Genomic DNA, 23,064 nt, shown 5'->3' with positions numbered 1-23,064 from the left:
ATTTCATTATCGCATTTCAAACTGTTTTTTGTTTTATACATTTTATATAAAGTTATATAATTGGTATAACAAATTAAGTTTTTATATTTTTAGGTTTTTTTGTGCACAATATGCATAGCATAGCCAACTTTTATTCATTTACATTAATTTGCTTACTGCTTGAAGGAGAACATTGGGCAAAACATGGAAAATATTTTTCAGTATAGTCAGAAAATAAAATGTGACTTTTTAATTCCATTAATCGATTAATCAAAGAAGTAATCAACAGAATCATTTAGTTTGCAGACAGTTTAGTTGCATCAGATCTGGTCTGAACGAGTCTTTAATATGGAACTTATTGTCTTGTATGGTTTGTGAGCAGCAGGACCTCCCTACTATACTGGGCAGCACATGTACACACCATCTCCATCCATCATAGTGCCTACACCACAACAACCTCCACCTGCTAAGAGGGAAAAGAAAACAGTGAGTGTACATGAACTGTTTGTTCTGCGTCATCTTTATAGCAGTATGTAAACTGGAATGTCATAATGCTTTGAGGAAATTTGCATTGAAAAACGTCATTGGTTCAGGTTTAATTCATAGATAATTAACCAGTAATTGCGAACAGGAATTAGATTGTATATGATGCTTCTAATGCGTTATCGGTTCATTTTGTGTCTGCTTATCGTCCTCCAAGATCCGCATCCGAGACCCCAACCAGGGCGGCAAGGATGTCACAGACGAGATATTATCAGGGGTGGGCGGGAGTCGGAACCCAACCCCGCCTGTGGGACGGCCCTCCTCCACTCCTACACCTCCACAGGTAAGACAGCTAATCACATCAAATCAAACCAATAAAAAACCTATGTACACATATACAGATTTAGCCTGATATTGTCCCCTTTCTAATTTCTGCAACTTTTTACTTGAGCCAGTAAGCAACTATCCAGAAAACCCTAGCAACTACACAGCAACATGCAAAAATCAAGTCAGAACACCATAGCAACCCCACATATTGACTTTGTAGCCACACTGCCAGAGTTTCCATTCCTTCATAATCAGGAGTTTATCTTCTTATCTAAATCCACAGCTTATGTCCTTAGGTCAGTGCCTTTGCTGAAGGGTTTATTACTTAACAATTTGACCCACAAGCCACCAATTTTACGCACTTTTAATGAAGAACTCTTAATGTAGCCTTGTAACATTATCCGCTTTTCCACCGTCAGGCTGAACGATAAGGAACAGGTCCAGTTATATTTCTACTTGAGCTTGGTTTGGCATGGCGCGATTACAAACCGATCCTGGCCCGGAAATCTCAGCAGCCGTGCTGGTAGAATGCGTTTAGTGACGTCGCCACTTAGGATTGGTCACTTGTCTGTTGCCTGGCTGCCAGTTTCTCTTTACCTGGCCAAACGCGCTATTTAAGCGAAGTTAACGCAAGTTAATAATAAAATTCAAAGAAATATCTGATCATCCTTTATAACGTGGTCACTATTTATCTCATATCATCTGTAAACTTACCAAGGCAACGACTGACGTATTTGATACACATTCCAAAGAGCTCCGTTATCAGCCCCGCAGTGGAAAATGAAACCATATCCGTACTGGCTGCTCTGGATCAGCATGGAATGGAACAGTTAAGCAATGAGAATGGTTTGGCCCGACAATGGAAAAATGGAAATGGTTTTTCCTGTAGAAGTAAATGTGCAGGTCAATAAATGTTATTTCGAATTTAAAGAAATGTATCAAACTTTCATATTGTCATATGTTGTAGTTCTGCCTCATGATTGTTTGTGCCATCCTGATCCCTGTGTGTTCTCTTTACAGTGACCCCTCATCTACACACTCTAGTAGAATATTCTTCATCCTCAGCGTGCCTAATCTAAAACAGGGCTTTTTAAACTGGGAGCCTTCAAGCAGACTGTAAGGGGGTGCAGGCTATACATGTCAAAAGTGATATAAGAATATGTGTATTTTTTTAACCGAAATAAATAAAAACAAATATACATGTGGTATTTTGAAAAACCATTCTCTCTTTTCTAGCAAATACATACCAGCTTTTAAGAGTTTGGGGTCAGTAAGACGTTGACATAAAATTCTATTTCAAATAAATGCTGTTCTTTTTAACTTTTTCTGTTCAACAAAGGGTCCTGAAAGAATGTATCATGGTTTCCACACAAATATTTAGCAGCAAGGATCATGTGACACTGAAAACTGGAGAAATTGAGTTATATACATTTTAAAATACATTTTAATATATTGTAATAACATTTCACAATATAAGTTTTTATTATATTTTTTTTGTCAAATAAATGCAGCCTTGGTGGCATAAGAGACTTATTAAAAATTAAACCATTTTACTGACTTTTGAACAGTCTTGTATGTTTGAGAATAATTTTTATTTGTGTTGTATTTTTTTCTTCTTATAATTATAACATTTAGTTTGCTCATTAGGTGCTTTGTTATTTTTATAATGCAAAGCCCTATACAAATAAATTTAATTTGTAAATAAGTATCTTTTATTCTTACAGTGTGTATAAGGAAAGAAAGATATGCTGTTAATTTAATACATAAGTAAATAGTTTATTAATCCTAATTAGTCATTTCTTTTAGCTGTAGTAAAAGTAAAATATAAAAAAGACAACATATTGTTGTCTTTTTAATATTAGACATTTCACACGCAGTATAAATGAGTCTGATTACAAGAAAATATAAAGCCTTTATATAGTCACATTCCTTGTGTTTGTAAGCTCATTCTGATTCTGATTATTTTCGGATGTGAATCATATTTTGGGGGTGGGGGGGTGGCATAAAATAGTTTAAAAATCCCTGTTCAAAGGCACAATGTAGATGGAGTACTCACTATGTTTTGACACTTCCTCTGTCTTCTCTCCCTGGACGTTAACAGTGTTCGTCTCTCCTCTGCTCTCTTTCCCCTGTTTCGTCCATTTCTGCCCCTCTCTCTCTCCTCTCCATTCTCTGTGTTTCTGTTTTTCCCGCTCTGTCTGTGTGCTGCATATGTGTGTGTGCCTTGTGTCTCTCTGTTGCTAGTTTTTATGTCCGTACCCTCATTATCCTCACATTTTCTACCTCAAATCCCAGCAGCTGAACAGCCAGGTAGCAGATCACGGGCATGTAATGTATAATGTGGACAGCGCCCACCTCCTTCCTGCATCCATCGACTTGAAAACAGGTCAGGCTTTTGCAGCAATCGCCACATTCTACCCGCAGGTTCAGAGCAGCGGTCCTTAACTGGTGGGTCTTGGCCCAACAATGGGTCACAGGTCTAAGAGACATGGACATCAGGGGGGGAAAAACAATCCTAAATGTAAATAACAAAATGCTAAATAAATAGGCTTATCAGCTTTTAGGTTGAAGAGAAATTACGTTATATCTTTTATTGTTGACGTCAAAGGCTGTATTGTATCTCTATTGTATTTTTGCATCCATCACTTGCTAGATGTTTGCCAAATGATGGGTTTGCCATGTGTCATGGCCTCTTTTTTTCAAAACCATGAACAAAACTATGCAAGCTATATTTTTTGCATTTGATGTCCAATGTCAAATGTGGGCGCTGAAGCAAAACTAGTTGAGAACCACTGGTCTGTTGTTGTTGTTGTTGTTGCTGTTGTTGTTGTTTCTCTCTATTATATTAATTTTACATTGCCAACAAAATCACTGCAAATACACTGTATGTTATTTATTCTACTATATTTTTTTTTTTAATTTAAACAAAAATATAGAAAAGCTTAAGATCTCCACTTTCATGATGTTGCTTAATTTTTTTGCCAACAAATTCCCTGCAAATTCAATAAAAATATAATGTATCACACATTTTTTTTTTACCCTACATTATGTAACTCTGATGCATTTCCTTGTTTTTTTTATGGCTCCAGATGACAAGCCAAAAATAGAGTTTGCCTCGCAAAGATCTGCATCTCCTGGACTGCGGCAACCAGAGACTCCATTGGAGAGAAGTGATCCCAGCAGCCCAGTCCAAGAGCCCTCTCCCTCACAGAAAACTGACCTTCCCCCCTCCGGCCCAGAAACGACCTCAAGTGTAGCTACAGCCCCCACTCCTTCCATACCTGCTTCAACAGTGGAGTCAGCTGATGCCCAGATCCCATCAGCTGAGCCCAGCCCCACTAAAGCTGTCACACCAGAACCTGAGAGCTATGAGCCAGAGAAATCCTCCTCCTCAGTGCAACCCTCACCTCAGAGCCTGTCTACATCTCCGACCCAACCCGAAAAGGCCGTCAATGGGCTGAGGGACACCGATGCTGCTCCCTTGAGTGAAGACTTGGAATCCCAACCCAGGGAAGTCTCTCCGTTGCTGCCTACTTCCAGTGTGCCCCAGTCCCCCAGCCCGGAGCCCAGGCCCATCACACCGATGCTGGACGCTGAGTCTGCGGTGGTAAAAACGGATAGTCCCACGCCTCCTGCTGAGGACAGTGCTGGATGTCCTGACTCCCCATTCCTCTCCACCTCCACTACTGCTGCTATCTCCACCACACCTGCTCCTCCTCCAGGACTCGTGCACCCAAGTCAGGTTTCTGCAGGGTCAACCAGGAGACCCTCTTCAGGAGCAGAGCTCAAAGAAACAGGGAAGGATACAGAGGCCTTGTCAGACAAGAGAGGAGAGCCTTTCTTGCAGTCCAGAAAAAGCTCAAGTCAAGGTAAGCGCTCTGAATATACAGCTAAAGCTGCATTCACACTACCAGCTACTTTTTTTCTCTGTATGTCGCCAGTGGCTGGCGGTGAGGTCAATAGTGGGTATTCCCACTACTGGTTGCCTAGTAACGTTTGACATAACGAATGTAGACAGCAAATCAGTTTTCTTGCTGCTACAAACAAACATTTTGGAAGGTGTCACTTGGAGTGTGAATGCAGTTTAAGATGAATGTTGTGAGGGTGGTTCAAATAACGCAAGCCTTTTCTCTGTACAGCTACATCTAGTGCACCAAAGACCTGGAAGAACCCAAAAAAGAACATGCCTGTAGGGCAAGATCAGTGTCCAGACAAAGAGGTAAAATCATTTTGCATGGTTTTTTAATGCATCATTTGATGCATCTGACTTTTATTCTAATTTAATCTAATCACAACAAACAGGTATTGTTCCATTGAATTTACCGTATTTGAAACATTTATTTTGGTTTAATTATATTTTTGTTCATAAAGGAACCTTTTATTCATGTTTTGTGGTAGTCGAGAGTTTCATTGCCAACAAAGGATAAAACCAGTGAAACCAGGTTATAAATAAATTATGCCCTTGGATTATAATGGTCTATAACTATAGTTGATACATCAGGCTTATTATTATTATTTTATATATGTAAATGATAGATTGATTAAATTACCAACCACAAGGACAGCAATCATGCAGCTTTGTAGTGTTTCAAGAATTTGAATGTGATTTGGCACACCTTTTTGCTTGTATTCAAGTTTGTAAGGTAGACTTAAAGTGTGTGTGTTTGGTAGGAGGACATGGATCAGCCCTCTATGGAGTCTGCTGCAGAAAGCCCCAGTCCTCCTCCTGTGGAGGTGGAGAGGAGGCCGTCAGTAGGAGTTGTGCTCGAGGAGAACGGAGAACAGGAAGTAGAGCCTCAGAGAAATGGAGCTGAACACGTCTCTGAAACCGAAAGCAGTGACAGCATCCACCCGCCTGCAGTCAAAGAGCCGCTGATCAAAACAGTGCCACGTAAGGCCAACTCTCTACAATGTTCTCTAGTTTCCCACATGTGTATCTGCCAGGTTTTACCACTAAAAGCATTTCTGCTCATCTGCAGAGCTTGCAGAGAAGAATGGAAAGAAGCAGTATGAAAGAGACTTCCTGTTGGGCTTCCAGTTTATGCCTGCATGTGTGCAGAAACCAGAGGGGCTTCCTCCCATTTCTGATGTTGTTCTAGATAAGGTCAGCCAATATTACACAGACTGTTAATTACACAGACTAAAAAATGTTAATACAAGTTATACTTCTACTAAATGAACTTGTTAAATTTACAGCCCTAGTTGAACATATAGAATGGTAGATTGAAGTTAATAATTGAAAATTCCCATAGGAATTTCGCTTGTACCAGATTTAATTTGCACCATGCCATTAAATGGACTACTATGGGAATAAAGGGATATTGTAACCTGATTATGGCCCTCTTTTAAATCCCTGTAAAACTCATTACTGTTCTTGTACGGAGTAGTAAGTTGTTCTTTAAGAGAAACCCTAATGTGTTTCTGCCTCGCTGAACAGATTAACCAAAATAAGCTGCCCATGCGGCCGGTAGACCCACGTGTGATTTCCAGAGGCCCAGACTTCACACCAGCCTTTGCGGATTTCGGCCGACAGATTCAAGGAGGCAGGGGAGCACCGGTTCGTCCCACCTTCCATCACTTATTCTCACACTCAGACCAAAAATAATATAGAGCTTTGACTAAATGACTATTTTAAGTCAATTATTATGCTCTCTATATCCTCAGTCTTTAATTCAAAACAATTTGTAATACTTAACCCATGATGAAAAAAGCTGTCCATATTATATGATTGTGTCTGTTCCTTCAGCTGCTGAATGTTGGTCTGCGGCGACCATCTGGACGCAAGATCATCACAAACGTGTCTGTGAACGATGAGGTGCAGCTGAGGACAACAGAGAATGCTTGGAAGCCTGGCATGAAGCGGGAAAGTCCCATTGAAGATCCAGACGCCAAAAAAACTCAGGTCCTCCTGCACTTTCACTCCGTCCTGAACCAAATACACATTTCAGATGGCGTTATGTAGCTTATTTTGCATGGTGCTGTATCCAGATGTTCAGCTATGATTGAATAGTTTATTACCTCATTACTTTCTTTAATACAAAGAGGAAATGGAGCTTGGGATTGATTGTTGCCTTGGAAGACATTCAGTAATATGTTCATTGATGTTTTTTGCAGGAGCTTTTCCGAAAAGTGCGTAGTATTCTCAACAAACTGACGCCACAGATGTTCAACCAGCTGATGAAGCAGGTGACTGACCTCACCATTGACACAGAGGAGCGGCTCAAGGGTGTCATAGACCTGGTCTTTGAGAAAGCCATCGATGAACCCAGCTTCTCTGTGGCCTATGGCAATATGTGCAGCTGTCTGGCCACGGTGAGTCAGGTTTTCCATTAAAACTGGGGTCTGTTAAAATGTAACAATAAGTTTAAAAGATCCCTGATTAATGATTTGCATGTTTATTTGTGATTTTGGAAGCAAATGGACATTCAAACTAAATGTTTAGCTTGGAGTAGAGAATGTAGATTACACATCTACATAAGTCACGTACATGTGCTGTGTTTGCAGTTAAAAGTGCCCATGACGGATAAGCCCAACAGCACTGTGAATTTTCGGAAGCTGCTTCTGAACCGCTGTCAGAAAGAGTTTGAGAAGGACAAGGTAGATGACGATGCCTTTGAAAAGAAACACAGGGAGCTGGAGGCAGCTACCTCAGTAAGTGCTTCAGCGCCGGATGTATCACTAAAACCATTATTAATGGTTCACAGGCCATTCAAATTTCCTAGATTATGTGTAGGATGTAAATAACACATGCCGTGAGAAGATTCGGGTTTCTTTTTTAAATGGTATGCAAACATTTTCATAAGCATAAATTTTTATTTATTTTCTTACTACTGATACAGTAAATCTTTAAAAAAGTGAATAATAATTATTGTACTTGAATCCTTGGAAGGTTTTTGTTTTCGTTCCTTGAACCCCGTTAAAAGCAACTAATAAAGGCTTATAAAAATGATCTCCAGTTGTAGTCTGTAATTCTGTTCTTCATAAGCAAAAAATGCTGATTTTGCTGCAGCGGGTCCACATTGGCCCTTTCCGACATGTCTTCCTCTCTTTCTCATACTCAGGCTAGCGAGCGGGAGAGACTGCAGGAAGAGCTGGAAGAAGCGAAAGATAAAGCCCGCAGACGCTCCATTGGCAACATGAAGTTCATCGGCGAGCTCTTTAAGCTGCGCATGCTAACAGAGGCCATCATGCATGACTGTGTGGTCAAGTTGCTGAAAAACCACGATGAAGAGTCACAGGAGTGCCTGTGCAGGCTGCTCACCACTATTGGCAAGGACCTGGACTTTGAGAAAGCTAAGGTTAGCCTGGTCGATCCTAATCCTAATCCTAACAATGGGCCTTAAAAATAAACATCCTTATAAATGTGTTAATTGCTTCTGCAACCCATGTAAATGCACAGGCTGTTGCTTTTTTCAATGCAATTATGCAAATAAATCTGTGGTGGCCACTTTCTGCACTGTTTTGTGTTGTGTACTTGTTGACAACTTGAGTAAACCTCTCCAGAACATATTGCTGCAATTAAAAATTTACCTGTTAGCTTGGAAATGTTAGTTCCAAATGAGTCATTTTAATGTACTCTGGTTACTCATTTGGATTCCGCTGAGGACATGACTGTGAGGTGGTGCAAAATACACATTTTAATTCTCTCATTATTAACTCATCCTCATGTCATTAGTTGAATTGTTTTTTTTACTGTAAAGGCAAACATGAATTTGTGGTCTTTGTCAGCAGAATAATGGTCCATTATATTGTAGATGGGGGTCTGTTTATGTTTTCAGGTCTCTTTTGAACCTTGTGCATCTTACAAATGGTTCTTCTTGTTCCTTTTAGCCACGAATGGATCAGTACTTTAACCAGATGGAGAAGATAGTAAAGGAGAGAAAGACTTCTTCACGCATTCGGTTCATGCTGCAGGACGTTATTGACCTGCGATTGGTGAGTTCTGTTTTTTTTTTTTTCTTTGTTTGTTTCAAAGTGGTGATCAAGAGAGCCTTTTCAGCAACCTGGGTTCCAGAAGTAAACCTCAAAAGTAAAGAGAAGGTTACAAGATTGTGTTCCTAACATCCTATATGAGTGAATGCATTAACTACCTGTTCCATAAAGCATTCATATTAGGTAATCAAATCATTCTGGCATTTTGTGTTTGTTTAATGTATTTTCCTATGGACCATTTCCACATTTTCGGGGTCCTCAGAAGCTGAATCGTTGTAGTTGGGTAAACTTCTATAGAAGAGAATGGAAAATCTATGATAGACTTTCTAAAAGAGGGAAGAGATTGATTACGTTGGTCAGAAGAGAAAAAGATGTCACATTTGCGGTCACTCTATCAGCCGTTTATGTCATTTACTGACTAGGAAATATAGTGTTATAAATGTGCATTCAATTTTTTAAATATGAAAAACTTTACTAGATTTGCAATGTTGATAACTGTGGAAACGTAAATCTAGGATGTTCACCAAGTCTGCATTTACTTCAAAATACAGTAAAAACAGTAAAATTGTGAAATATTATTACAATTAAAACAACAGTTTTCTCATTTATTCCTATTATGGCAAAGCTGAATTTTCAGCATCATTACTCCAGTCTTCAGTGTCACATGATCCAGGCTTTAGATCTAATATGCTGATTTGATGCTCAAGAAACATTTCTTAATGTTGAAAAAAGTTGAGCTGCTTAATATTTTTGTGGAAACCGTGATACATTTTCTTCTGTATTCTTTGAATAGAAAGTTCAAAAGAACAGCATTTATGTGAAAAATCTATATTTTGAATGGTCTTTTCCTGTCACATTTGATCAGTTAATTAAAGTAAATTAAAATGGGTTTAAACTTATTTGTTAATTTAAATAATATTTTTTATTCAAAGGTGTAAATATTAAAGATTTTACTTTCTGAATACTTTTGTTGAGCCTTAGCGTGAGGAACTTTCATATATTTTTTGGCAGTCATTCTGGTATTTTCAGGTCATTATTTGTGTTCTTTACTCATCTCAGCACAATTGGGTGTCTCGGAGAGCTGACCTTGGCCCCAAGACCATCGAGCAGATCCATAAAGAGGCAAAGTTGGAGGAACAGGAGGAACAGAGAAAGGTCCACCAGCAACTGCTGTCCAAGGACAACAAGAGGAGACCAGGTCAGAAAGAGACTTCTGCTATAGGCTAATCCTCTTTACAGCTTACACAGTCCTGTGAGACTCCTTTCTGTCTTCACTCGCTGATGAAGCAATTGTCCTCTGTTCCAACCGTTCTTTCTCTTCCTGTTGCAGCTGTGCAGAGAGAGGAGACCTGGAGCACTGTGCCTATGACCAAGAACAGCAGAACAATAGACCCCGCTAAGATTCCCAAGATCTCCAAGGTGGAGTTCAAACAAAGACACTTTTTCTTTCTGGTCACGTCTATTGATTGCTAGCAAAACTGTGTTTTAAAAAAGAGTTTCTAGATCTGCCGTTCTGCATATTTTTTTCACATTTCCCGACGAAAGGGAGGAAGCTGCATTTTTAGGTACACAATTGATCTCATCTGAATCACTTATGGAGGTTGTGTGAACTACACCTTGCTACATGTCATCGATTGTGCTTTTTTGCAGCACTTTAACTAAAGCCATTTTACTTAAAAAAATTATATATATATATATATATATATATACATAATGTATAAAAAACAAACAATTAAAATATGTTTTGTCTAATTTTCCAGTAAAAAAAAAAATCATTAATTCATTTAAAAAAAAAAAAAATCTTATCACTCTGAATGTCCCAAGAAACATTTTCATATTTTGTGAAAGAGTATTAAACTAACTGGTCATAACTGGAATCCCTGTATAAATATGCTTGGTTTGTCTGACAGCTTAAGCACAGCATAAGCACAATTAAAGCACCACCGCCAAAATATCAAAACTTAATAAAAAAAAAACACACATCTGGATGACCTTTCCAACCCTATTGGCAAATCTCTTGTTGTGAAACATACATATTGATTGAGAAAATATTTCTTTTGCAGTGTTTGTCAATATGTGAATTGACTATTTGACTCAGCAGCCCCATCTGATGGTTGTTCTGTTTGCTTGTGTATTAGCATCTTAGTGTCTCATTGATTCTTAATCGTGATTCTAGGGATCCGCAGTGCTACACACTTTATACCTTTTCTTACAGACCAAGTTTAGTTTGTGAAGCTTTTTGCTAATGAGCTGCTGGTTTGAAATACGTGTATTAAATAATGGAGACATACAAAGTGTGCAGTGAAGATTGGCCCTGTCCCAAAATGCAACTAAACACTAGCAGTCTTCCTACGAGTCCGACGTAACGGCGCTTTGACTGTCGGGAAGAAGTCTGCTGCAGAGCTCGCTTCAGTGCAGGCTCTGCAAAAGTGCGCATCGAGGGTGCATATTAACCTTGAGAACCCTTCTGAAACCTAAAATGCCAAATGGGACACTCTACGGTCTTGTGGACTTCATGGTTACACACATGTGGCAAGTCCATAAGTGCATATGAAGTGTGCCATTTGGGATGGGGCCATTAAGAACCACTGATCTATATGAATACATGAGAAACTGTAATATGATCTTCCTGAAACCACGTGTGTTTGCCTTCTTCAGTCCACAATAGATGAGAAGATTCAGCTGGGACCAAGAGCTCAGCTGAACTGGATGAAGGGCAGCAGTGGAGGGGCTGGAGCGAAGGCCAGTGAGTCAGGTAAAGAAAGAGTGATGCTGTAAAACGTGGGCTGCTGGCTCTATCAATTCCAGTGGTTGTATAGGTAATCCAGGATATTCTGGCTCTTTACTTTGTGTTAGTAATGCAAAATCTATTTTCTTCCGGTTTTGCACCCTGTTTTTCTTTTAGATGTTTCTCGCCCCAGTGCCAGTTTGAACCGTTACTCACCCCTGCAACCCTCAGCGCCTCTGACCTCCTCTTTACCCTCTACATCCCCAGATTTTGATGCCAGGAGAGTACTCAGCAGGTACTGTACACATGTAAAATATAGTAATTGTAAAGGGAAAGCTTCCTTTTAGTTCTTATATTTCATCTGTGGTGTTGATCAATATTTGATATTTGTAAATATTTGTTGGATGTACTTACAGGGTGTATTTATTATTATACCCATATTATTATTATAAGTATATTAATATTACTAGTAAGCACATTAAATGGCTCCTAACTCAGTATGTGCTGCCTTATTTATTTATTATAAGATAAGCATATTATTAATATTATTAGAAAATTATGAGTAATTATACTTTGCATTATATAATTAAATAATATTCTTATAATTATTTAATTGTATAATACATTGAAATTGTATGATAAAATTATGATAAATGAAATGAAATAATAATAAATTAATATTTAAACTTTAAATTATTTATATTATTATTTTATAATTAGCATTTTATTTTAGCAAATTAAATAATTGTTTTATTTATAATGAATTGAAGGAAAACACTTTTTCATGATTGTATGTTTTGGTGTGTTTGTGAATTTCTCAGTCGTGGAAGCTCAGGGCGGGAACGCAATGACAAGCCATCAAGTGTGGGTCCTGCTCGGACAGGGCCCATCTCGTTGGGTAGCAGCAATAAGGAGGCTCCCGAGGAGTCGGTCCAGGATGTGTCCCGCAGAGACTCTAATGCCTCAGACACACCCAAGCTGCCCGGCAGCACTGCAGACAAGAGCAGACTGGAGCGTAGCCAATCCAAGGAGTCTGGTGAGCCGCACGGATCCCCCTTACACACATTATGATGATGTATAAAATGTGGTGTTGGTTACTTTAACATAAAAATCCAAAACTAAATGTTGTCTCTTATTGCAGCTGTTAAACTTGAAGTACTGTCAGGACCCTCTCCAGATAAGCCCTCTTTATCAGAAGAGGACATGGAGAGGCGGTCCAAGTCCATTATTGAAGAGTTTTTGCACATTAATGATTACAAGGTTTGTACCATTTTTTTTTATCATTTATATATATATATGACTTATTAAACTGTATCTCGCAGTCCAGAATGGCAATTGAGTTTTTTCTAAGCGTTGGACACTTGTGACGCAGGAGGCAGTGCAGTGTGTGGAGGAACTAGAGCAACCTGCCATGCTCTATGTGTTTGTGCGGGTGGGTGTGGAGTCCACGCTGGAGAGGAGTCAGATGACGCGAGACCATATGGGTCAGCTGCTCTACCAGCTCCTGCAGGCTGGAAACCTCCTCAAACTTCAGTTTTTTAAAGGGTGAGATTGCAGCACTTTTTGAGTTCTGTTCCAAAACATAGTAAGCAGCCTCACTATCTACTAAGGGTGGGAATCGCCTGAGGCCCCTCGATACGATATTATCACGATACTTACCCCACGATACGATATTATTGCAATACTTAAGCCATGATACTATATTATTGCGATTTGAAAAAAAAAAAGCGATATGCTGATTATTGCAATATTAATACAGCCATTATGAATGGTCGTGCGCAATTTACTTTCACTTTAGAATTAGCGTCAATTTGCTTGAATGGTGTGTTCATTGTTACTCTTAATGAAAAACACAATAACAAAACAGTACAATGACAAACTCACTTAAATAGGCGCTTTTACATTTTGCGTTGATCCAAATCTTCTGCGATCATCTGTCATTCAGCTTCTCACTCTTGATGATGAATGAAATCTGACTCTGCAACTCTTGTTCGGCTCATACTGCACATTCAGTTTTTAATTGTAGTGTCTTTTCTCTAACTGAACTAAATTATTTTTACTACTATACAAAATCAAAACGACGGTGGGGGCGGTGCCATGGTAGGCCAGAGATGTGACCGTTACCGATGTTACCGTTGTTGCGGCTATACACCAGTAACACCGACTATTGCAGCAAGCCTATTGTTTTTTTATTTTGTGATCAACTTTTTATTGTTTAGATGATAAAACTAACATGAACTAACAATGAGCAATACATTTGTTACAGTATTTATTAATCTTTGTTGATAAAAATACAGTTGTTTATTGTTTGTTCATGTTAGTTCACAGTGCATTGAATAATGTTTTAATTTTAATAATGTATTAGTAAATGCTGACTAATTAACATTAACTAAGATTAATAAATGCTCTAGAAGTATTGTTCATTCTTAGTTTGTTAACTAATGTTAAAGGTGCACTATGTACAATTTTTGCAGTAAAATATCCAAAAACCACTAGGCCAGTGTTATATATTTTGTTCAGTTGAGTACTTACAATATCCCAAATGTTTCCAACTATTTGTAAATCGTGAGAAAATTGCTATTTTAACCAAGGAACCGGGACGTGTGAGAAAGTCGCCTGTCAATTGCATCATATCTGTGTTACCCCCAGTTTTATTTTGCAGTAACGCTTTACTCATGCTACAATGTGCAACAAGTGTCATAGCAGCCGCCGAACGAATGCATAGAGTTATGTCATAACTTCCTTTTCAACACACTCAGATGTATCTAATATGATAAACAAAGCTGCGTTATCTCATACTCCTGACCAGAAAAGCGGAAGTGGCGCCAGCGACTGTGGCATAATAAAAATCCCGCCGGCGACTATGCCATAATAACAGTCCTGCTGCTCGCGAGGCGTGTGTTCCGCCCTTCTTATTAACAATCGCTCCAGTGGCCTTGCTCAGCTCCACAACACTCGGTCCTGCTCTGCTTCATACTACAGTAACGTTAATAATCGCATCCATGAACATGATTCCTGCCCGAGTCCTATCCCGATTCTTTTCCACCGGCTGTGAGGTGAAGACCACCTGTCCCAAGATTCTCCGCTCAAACGTTGCGTCATCAAACTACGCCTTTGTTTTGAATAGGTGACCTCTAGTGGACGTAAAAGTTACATAGTGCAGCTTTTACTAATGAAACCTTATTGTAAAGTGTTACCGTATTATTTTTTAATAAATAGATTGTGTATTTAGAAAATATGAGGCGCTTCCACTTTCCCTTTTTGCCATTACTTTAATCCCTCGCCATGGCAACACTGTTCAAGATATCCAATACCCCTTCGCATGTTGAGAAAGTTTGGTGTAAATCGTATGAAGCCTTTTGGAGTAGCAGTTAAAAATTCAGAGCTTGATTCAAAAATCTTTGACTCACAATAGTCACATCCATGTGATCGGCCTCTTACAACTAACACACAGCTGAAGTTTCATCCAAATCAGTTGATGGATTCATTAGGTATAACACTTCCACAATCCCCTAGGAGTATATCAAATTCCATAGCATGCGTTTTTCAGCCCATAATAGCTGACTTCCTATATAAGTATACTTTCCGTTTATGTGCAAATATTGCACAGAATTCTGTATTTTTTGGTTGAATAGCAATACATTTTAATACTGAAAAAAGTAAAAGCCTTCATGTTACATTCCATTCTGGGATTTTCAAGTATTTGTTTTGTCCCCGCAGGTTCTCTGAAACTCTTGAATCAGCAGATGATATGGCCATTGATATTCCCCATATATGGCTGTACCTTGCGGAGCTGGTGACCCCTGTGCTTCGAGAGGGGGGAATCTCTATGAGAGAATTATTTAGGTGAGTTTTTACCGCAGCGCTATTGGATTCAGATTAAACTCATCGGCTTTAGTAATTGCCTGTACACAAGTTTTGTTTTATTCACTCGTTTTGTTTCCGCAGTGAATTTAGCAAACCATTACTCCCTGTGGGAAGAGCTGGGATATTATTTTCTGAAATATTGCACCTTCTATGCAAACAAATGGTACGCTAAAACACTTGAAGCAAACATTTTATTTGTTTGTGTTGCCATATTTATAACACATTTTTCTGAGTGTGAAGATGGTGGAAATAAATGAATTGTCTATGATTCAGAGCCATAGGAAAGTGGGATCATTATGGAGGGACTCTGGGTTGAGCTGGGCAGATTTTATACCTGAAACAGAGGATGTGCACAGCTTTATCACAGAACATGTGAGCCTTCATTTACATTCCCTTAGTCTAATGTGTGCTAATTATCAAAACATTCACCTATTAAGCAGCAAATCTCTAATTTGACCTTTCAACAGAAGCTAGACTTCACTCTTTCTGACGGCTCAACCCTGACCGAGGCTGTCTCTAAGAGAACACTCTCGCCTGAGGAACTGAACAAGCAACTTGAAAAACTACTACTTGAGGACTTGGCTGGCGATGAACAAATCTTCGACTGGGTTGAGGTAGATTTACTTCCCGGTCTTCAGGCTGGTTTCATTGAAGGATGTGATTGATCTTCTCATTGATGTGCGATCATTTATTACAGGCCAATCTAGATGAATCCGAAATGAGTTCACCTCCTTTCCTCAGAGCTTTAATGACTGCTGTGTGCAAGGCGGCAGTGAAAAGTAAGTGGCTCTGTATTTCTATTGCACAATAACAACAGAGAACTGTTTATCAGTAGATCAGCAGTTTCTGAAATGCTCAGGCACCAACAACCATGCCATGTTACTGTACATTACACGGTACGTTACAGTCACTTAAAGAGATAGTTCACCCAAAAATGAAAATTAGCCCATGATTTACTCACCCTCAAGCAATCCTAGGTGTATATGACATTCTTCTTTCAGACGAATACAATCAGAGTTATGTTAAAAAAAGTCCAGGCTAATCCAAGCATTATTATAGCAGTAATAGTCCATAAGTCAATAAAAAATGCACCTGTCCATCGAATAACGTGCTCCACGTGGCTCCGGGGTGTTAATAAAGGCCTTCTGAAGTGAATCGATGCGTTTGTGTAAGAAAAATATCCATATTTAAAACTTTATCAAGTAAAGTTCCAGCCGACCGTCTTCTGTGGAAAAGTGTTGAAAGTTGAAAGTGAAACTCAAGATGTGTACGTGACGTCTGTCGAATACGGAATACGTGACGTCTGTCGAATACGGAATACGTGACGTCTTGAATACGGAAGGTGGTCGGCCGAAACTTTACTTTATAAAGTTTTAAATATGGATATTTTTCTTACACAAACGCATCGATTCACTTCAGAAGGTCTTTATTATCCTCCCGGAGCCGCTTATTTGACGGACAGATGCATTTTTTTATGGACTTCAAAAACAGAGCAACTATTACTGCTTTTATAAAGCTAGGATTAGCCTGGACTTTTGTAATATAACTCAGATTTTATTTGTCTGAAAGAAGAATGTCATATACACCTAGGATGACTTGAGGGTGAGTAAATCATTGGATAATTTTCATTTTTGGGTGAACTATCCTTTTAAACCACCTTTCTTCCCCATTCTGATGCTCAGTTTGAACTTCAGAAGACGTCTTGACCATATATATACACACACACACTACCAGTCAAAAGTTTGGAAACTGTACTATTTTGATTGTTTTTGAAAGAAGTCTCTTCTCTCATCAAGGCTGCATTTATTTTATTAAAAATACAAAAAAAGCTGTAATATTGTGAAATATTATTATAATGTTAAAAAAAACTTTGAATATATTTTAAAATGTAATTTATTCCTGTGATGCAAAGCTGAATTTTCAGCATCATTACTCCAGTGTCACATGATCCTTCAGAAGTCATTCTAATATGCTGATTTGATGCTCAAGAAACATTTATGATTATTATCAATGTAAAAATGTATAGAAGGCTCAAAAGAACAGTATTTATCTGAAATAGAAAGCTTTTGTAACATTGTACTACCGTTCATAAGTTTTGGGTTGGTAAGATTTTTTTTTGTGGGACGGACTTAAATGCGAAGAACTAAAAACGTACATTTATTCAGCAAGGATGCATTAAATTGATCAAGTGACAGTATAGACATTTAAAATGTTGCAAAAGCTTTATATTTCAGATAAATGCTGTTCTTTTGAACGTTCTATTCATTAAATAATCCTGAAAAAAATTTTTACACAACTGTTTTCAACATTGATAATAATAATAAATGTTTCTTGAGCAGCAAATCGGCATATTAGAATGATTTCTGAAAGATCATGTGACTAAAGACTGGAGTAGTGATGCTGAAAATGTTGCTTTTAATCACAGAAATAAATTGCATTTTAAAATGTATTCAAATAGAAAAACAGTTATTTTAAATTGTAAAAATATTTCACAATAAAACAGTTTTTGCTGTAAGTATATGTGTGTGTACGAGTGAGACACTTTGTGCGTGCGATGTGCGTGTATTATATATAATAAAAAATAAATCTAGAAATGCAGGGGAATTGCTTAGTGATGTTTCATGAGATATTTCGCCCAATGCAAATTTGTGTAATTAGTGTATATAGTTATGCAAATTTTAGCACTTTGGCGTTGCACGGGAGTGCTGATATTATTGGGAAGCATCTTTTATGTGGTACAGTTTCTAATGTCAACATGTCAAACACTCAAATCCTGTCTTGTGCCTGCAGCTGAAGGCTCCTCATGCAAAGTGGACTTGACCATAATCCAGAGGAGATTGCCTGTATTACACAAGTACCTTAACTCAGACACAGAGAGACAGTTGCAAGCACTTTACGCACTTCAAGCATTGATAGTAAAACTGGACCAGCCTGCTAGTGAGTAAAAACCTTTCACTTTAACTCAACCAAATGCAATATTTGTTTTGTTCTTTCATTTTTTATTGATGAGCTTCCGGTATAAAAGCTGATTTGTTTTTATCATTTCATTTATTTAAATGTTTTTTTATTTGTCGTTTTGTTTCATTTTGATACTTTGAGTGATCACCAAGAGATTTAACTAACCAGCAAAAAATGTTACAGATTTGCTCCGGATGTTCTTTGACTGTTTGTACGATGAGGATGTGATATCTGAAGACGCTTTCTGTAAGTGGGAGATCAGTAAAGACCCAGCAGAACAGCAAGGCAAGGGCGTGGCCCTGAAGTCAGTCACCGCCTTCTTCACGTGGCTGCGCGAGGCAGAGGAGGAGTCGGAGGACAATTGACGAGGGGACAAACGGACACATTTGCCAACTAGTGCTGAAGAGACAATAGTCACTGAAACAATAACTGCGTCAAATTAAAATGTAACATAAGCAACACATTATGCATCAGGATGGAGTGCAGCAAGATTTTTAAATGGTACCGTTCACTGACGTGCAGCGACCTTATGACGACTTACAATTGCTGGAGCACTAATTTTTTTTTATTATTTATAGAAATGTTGCATTTTAAGATTTTTCCTTTACTCTTTAAAGAGGACTTTATTAATACAAACATGCAACAATGAAACAAAACGTAAATTCAGACTCGTTAATTTATTTTTTTTAAGAGCAGCATACGCAAAAGGGTATTTAACATTTGCAAAAAGTCACGACGAGCAGTTATTGGTGGATAGAGAAATAATGTTAATAATAGTTTTATTATTAATATAATGACAATAACAATTATTAAACAACTTTTCAAATTGTTGATTTCTTTGTTTTTTGGGTTGAGCACAGACAAGACCTGGTCAGAGTTTAGTACATCAGTACATGTTTAAGGTTATCATCTCAATAACCATACCAAATGTTCCTCTGCTTTAACTTGCTCTTTGTGAAACATTTCATCCGGCAGGAGCTATGCATTCAGGGCACTGCTGGGATCACACAACGAGAGCTCAGAATGGACGTCATTGAGCAGATGGTGGCGGTGGTGTACAAAACACTATAGGAGATGTTGCTGAACCTAAAGTGCTTGTTATTCTTCATACTGATAGAGAAAATTTAAAGCTTGTAAATAAATTAAAGACAAAAAAAGATTCATATAAGTACAAAACTGAGGTGATGATGTGCATTTTCTACAGTGTTGCCAGTGAGGACTTCGCAGTGGTCCCAGTGCTCTTATTTAGTCAAGAGGTACAGTACCATTCAAAAGTTTGAGGTCTGTAAGATTTTTTTTAACGTCTTATGCCACCAAAAATGTAGTTAAAACGGTACAATTATTTAAAGATGACTTTTCTATATTCATATATTTTAAAATTTAATTTATTCTATGTACAACAACTTGGGTTCCAAACGGCAGTGCTTTACCTGCGCTCATTGGCTGCCGCATCTGTAGATACAATAGCAGTGTAGTTTGGTGATGCGAAAAGCAAAAAATAGACATTGAAACAAACTTATCATCGTGCTTCCTCAGCGGAGATTCTATGTGAGAATCGCCCACATGAAAAAATACTATAGTATATTATAGTAAAATTACTCTAGTAAATACTATAGTGTTTTTGAAGCGAACTATAGTAAATATAATACAGTAAATTAACAAAGTGTAGTAAATACTACAATATACTACGATTTACTGTAGTATATTTACTATAGTATGGTTAAAAAACACTATAGTATTTACTAGAGTAATTTTACTATAATATACTATAGTATTTTTTCATGTGGGAGGTAGCTGTATATTGAAGAAGTAGAAATGCTCTAAAGCCAGAACGAAGATAGACAACAACAAAAACGAGCGTGTATTTGATGACGGAGTAAACCCTTTATAATTTATTTATTTAGTGTTATTAATGGGAATTAAATATGTGAACAACTCTTTAAATTATCGGTTTAATTTAAAACTATCGACGTGACCAAAATTGTGGTTTAAATTAACGTTACACGAAAAACAGCGATGATAATGGAAGCTAAAAATACTGTAGGCTACTAGGTCTACTAGGAGAAAAAATCCAAAAGTAAGTTATATGTACTTCCAGTTCTGAGTTAAATAAAATAAACTTTCATTCACTTGCTCTGTGATACGAGGATCTGTAAGGTTTTGGTTATTTTGGAAAAAACAATAATGACAATTTCTCAAGTTTTCTTTTATTTTCAAATATAAAACAGAATCGGAGACTTGCTCTCAATAAATACAGACATTTGATCAAATGATGAATGTAAAAATAGAGACAAGCTGCACTAGCTTTCCAAACAGGAGTGCACGCATTGATGGTTGGGATAAAGTGATTTATGAAAAATGATCAGATCAGTGTTCAGAACTTAAATGTAGAGCGGTATTGACAGCAGTCCTTACATCTGAATGCTGGGAAATGAGTTTTGGAAATGCTAATTTCATTTGAACTAAAAGCATGGTGTGTGTGTGTAATCTTTGGGATATTTAGAAAATAGTAGGCACATCTTGGAGAGTCCATTATTCCAGTGAATTATAGTGTCAAAAATGCCACATTTGAGTAGAAAAATCTGATGTAATATGTGAACTGAGGAATATCCTGTGAGATGATGAAACCTGAACAGTTGACTACCTACAAATGATGGCACACTGCAAGGCTAAAAGGTACAAAATATTCCTTGGCTAACAAACAGGTTGCTGTGACAGTGAGAACCAGAACTACAACAATATCACTTTATGACAGACAAATCACAAGTCCAGTACAAAACAAAATATACTGTAAACCTGTTTGCATGCTACCATACAATGAACATTTGTTTGCACAAATGGCAAAGTACTTGTGCTTGTCTTTATGACATGATGGATTGTCACCCCCTCCCAGGCCTGGCACAGCTGAATACACAAGAGATTTGTAATCAAGTCGAGCCATCAGGCTTTAACGAGAACTATACACAGGTTTGTAGTTTCGAGGAGCAGCAATCCCCAGGACCCAAAGCCACATTGGGATGAGGAAACCAGTGCAGAGGTGTTAGGGTGTTCTTTCCAAACCAGATGGAGATGCGGGAAAGGCTACGAGTCCTTCAGCATACTGATGTGGGCAAAGATTTTCAGTGCGGGGCCCAGTTTGATATTCATGGTGCTCATGAGATGATCCTCTTTGAGGAGCATTAAGGCCTGGCCATCGATCTCCTGAGACCGAAACTCTTCTGCGATCTCTTGGCAGCCTGGCGCAAAAGAGAAGATTTGACGTTTAACTACTTTGGGACCCAAAAAGCAACAGAATATGATGGTATAGTGCTGTCAAACGATTAATACACATCCAAAATAAAAGTTTGTGTTTGCATAAGTTCAAAAGAACAGAATTTATTTTAAATAGAATCTTTTGTAACATCATAAATGTCTTTACTGTCACTTTTGATCAATTTAATGCATCCTTGCTGAAGTTATTTCACAAAAAATAATACAATCCTTTGAATGGTAGTACAATGTTGCAAAAGCTTTCCATTTCAGATAAATAAATGTTCTTTTAAAAACTTTCTATTCAAAGAATCCTGAAAAAAAAATATTGCACAACGGTTTTCAACTTTGACAATAATCATAAATGTTACTAGTATTAGTAGTGATGCTGAAAATCCAGCTTTGAATCACAGAAATAAATTACATTTAAAAAATATATATTCAAAAAAAAACATTTATTTTCCATTTTAATAATATTTCACAATATTACGTTTATTTGTATATATATATATATATATATATTGTATATTTTGTATAAGTGCTGGGAATCGATTAAAAAAAAACAAATCAAATTTTTTTCTGTAATTAATCATGATTAATCACGATTAAAAACATTGGAGTTTTTAATATTGTAATAATTTCACTTACTCTCCAAATTAATGTAGAAACAATTTAAAGACAGCATATTTTAATGTGTTGTAATGGCATATTTTTATGAATGAAGGCCAGTATCACTGATACTAATGTCTCTATGAAACATTAATGACGTTATATTACAGTATAAATGAAAGCTACCAATTTCAACATTTATTAGGCTTTAAAAAAGCAACTTTTAATTTAAGTGAACTTAAAACAATCTTAACGTGTTCTCTTTTGTCTTGTCACACAGATTGTTTAAAAGCATTTATATGAATAAGAGCGTGATCATAATGTAACACTAGGCAAAAATGTATATAAAAACGGACGCTGCGTGAAATATTTGTAATGCGTTAAACTGAAAAAAATCAATCGTAAACGCGTTAAGTAACGCGTTAATTTGCCCAGCACTAATATATATTTATATATATTTATAAAAAAATAAAAGCAGCCTTGGAGAGCATAAGAGACTTCTTCAAAAAACAAGTCTTACCGATCAAAACTTTTGAACGACAGTGTATGTGTACATTTAAATATACATAATTATACACAGTACACACACATATATATTATGTAAACACAAACTTATTTTGGATGACAGCACTATGATGGTAGCTACCTGGCAGAGAGCAGATGAATTCATAAACGTCCTCGACGTTCCACTTGGTGGGGTCGCTGGCCAGGAAGTGCTGCGTGAGGAGAGGGAGATCTCTACTGTCATCGAATGTTTCCTTGTTCAGAAGACTTTGGGTTCCAAAGCTCGAGTTGGACAGTGGCGAAATGGGCTCTCCGTAGCTGGACATGTCTGAACACTGGCTGGAGTCACCCTGACATGGATGAGAGGAGTGTGGGGACAACAAAGACGCTCCCATGGCTGTTTGAGCCCTTGGATTCTATGAGAGAAC

The 23,064-nt window shown here is 37.6% G+C and overlaps 2 protein-coding genes across 10 annotated transcripts in view; one reads left to right on the top strand and one right to left on the bottom strand.

Moving 5' to 3' along the window:
* Positions 1-19,446, top strand: part of eif4g3b (eukaryotic translation initiation factor 4 gamma, 3b) — a 44,375-nt gene extending 24,929 nt beyond the window's left edge. For 3 of the 5 annotated variants that reach the window (XM_079803710.1, XM_079803708.1, XM_079803712.1), the window contains 27 exons: positions 362-465; positions 680-805; positions 3,085-3,175; positions 3,879-4,658; positions 4,929-5,008; positions 5,461-5,680; positions 5,769-5,893; positions 6,227-6,346; positions 6,536-6,691; positions 6,904-7,101; positions 7,294-7,440; positions 7,851-8,087; positions 8,620-8,724; positions 9,781-9,919; positions 10,052-10,140; positions 11,380-11,476; positions 11,627-11,744; positions 12,271-12,485; positions 12,591-12,709; positions 12,822-12,994; positions 15,170-15,295; positions 15,398-15,479; positions 15,590-15,688; positions 15,784-15,930; positions 16,014-16,095; positions 18,107-18,253; positions 18,458-19,446. In XM_079803710.1, the coding sequence (XP_079659836.1) occupies positions 362-465; positions 680-805; positions 3,085-3,175; positions 3,879-4,658; positions 4,929-5,008; positions 5,461-5,680; positions 5,769-5,893; positions 6,227-6,346; positions 6,536-6,691; positions 6,904-7,101; positions 7,294-7,440; positions 7,851-8,087; positions 8,620-8,724; positions 9,781-9,919; positions 10,052-10,140; positions 11,380-11,476; positions 11,627-11,744; positions 12,271-12,485; positions 12,591-12,709; positions 12,822-12,994; positions 15,170-15,295; positions 15,398-15,479; positions 15,590-15,688; positions 15,784-15,930; positions 16,014-16,095; positions 18,107-18,253; positions 18,458-18,639 (4,304 nt within the window). In that variant the 3' untranslated portion in view covers positions 18,640-19,446. The remainder of the gene's footprint in view (positions 1-361; positions 466-679; positions 806-3,084; positions 3,176-3,878; positions 4,659-4,928; positions 5,009-5,460; positions 5,681-5,768; positions 5,894-6,226; positions 6,347-6,535; positions 6,692-6,903; positions 7,102-7,293; positions 7,441-7,850; positions 8,088-8,619; positions 8,725-9,780; positions 9,920-10,051; positions 10,141-11,379; positions 11,477-11,626; positions 11,745-12,270; positions 12,486-12,590; positions 12,710-12,821; positions 12,995-15,169; positions 15,296-15,397; positions 15,480-15,589; positions 15,689-15,783; positions 15,931-16,013; positions 16,096-18,106; positions 18,254-18,457) is intronic. The other 2 variants (XM_079803711.1, XM_079803709.1) reach the window with 1 other exon arrangement.
* A 1,014-nt stretch (positions 19,447-20,460) lies between these two features.
* The window catches only part of phc2a (polyhomeotic homolog 2a), a 51,137-nt gene continuing 48,533 nt past the window's right edge, over positions 20,461-23,064 (bottom strand). For all 5 annotated transcript variants that reach the window (XM_079803557.1, XM_079803558.1, XM_079803560.1 and 2 more), the window contains 2 exons: positions 22,779-23,052; positions 20,461-21,510 (listed from right to left, as the gene is read on the bottom strand). In XM_079803557.1, coding sequence (XP_079659683.1) covers positions 21,356-21,510; positions 22,779-23,052 — 429 coding nt within the window. In that variant the 3' untranslated portion in view covers positions 20,461-21,355. The remainder of the gene's footprint in view (positions 21,511-22,778; positions 23,053-23,064) is intronic.

This window comes from Gobio gobio (genome assembly GCF_949357685.1).
Source record: "Gobio gobio genome assembly, chromosome: 21".
NCBI classification, from domain to species: Eukaryota; Metazoa; Chordata; class Actinopteri; order Cypriniformes; family Gobionidae; genus Gobio; species Gobio gobio.
This window is presented reverse-complemented; position numbering and strand designations above follow the sequence as displayed.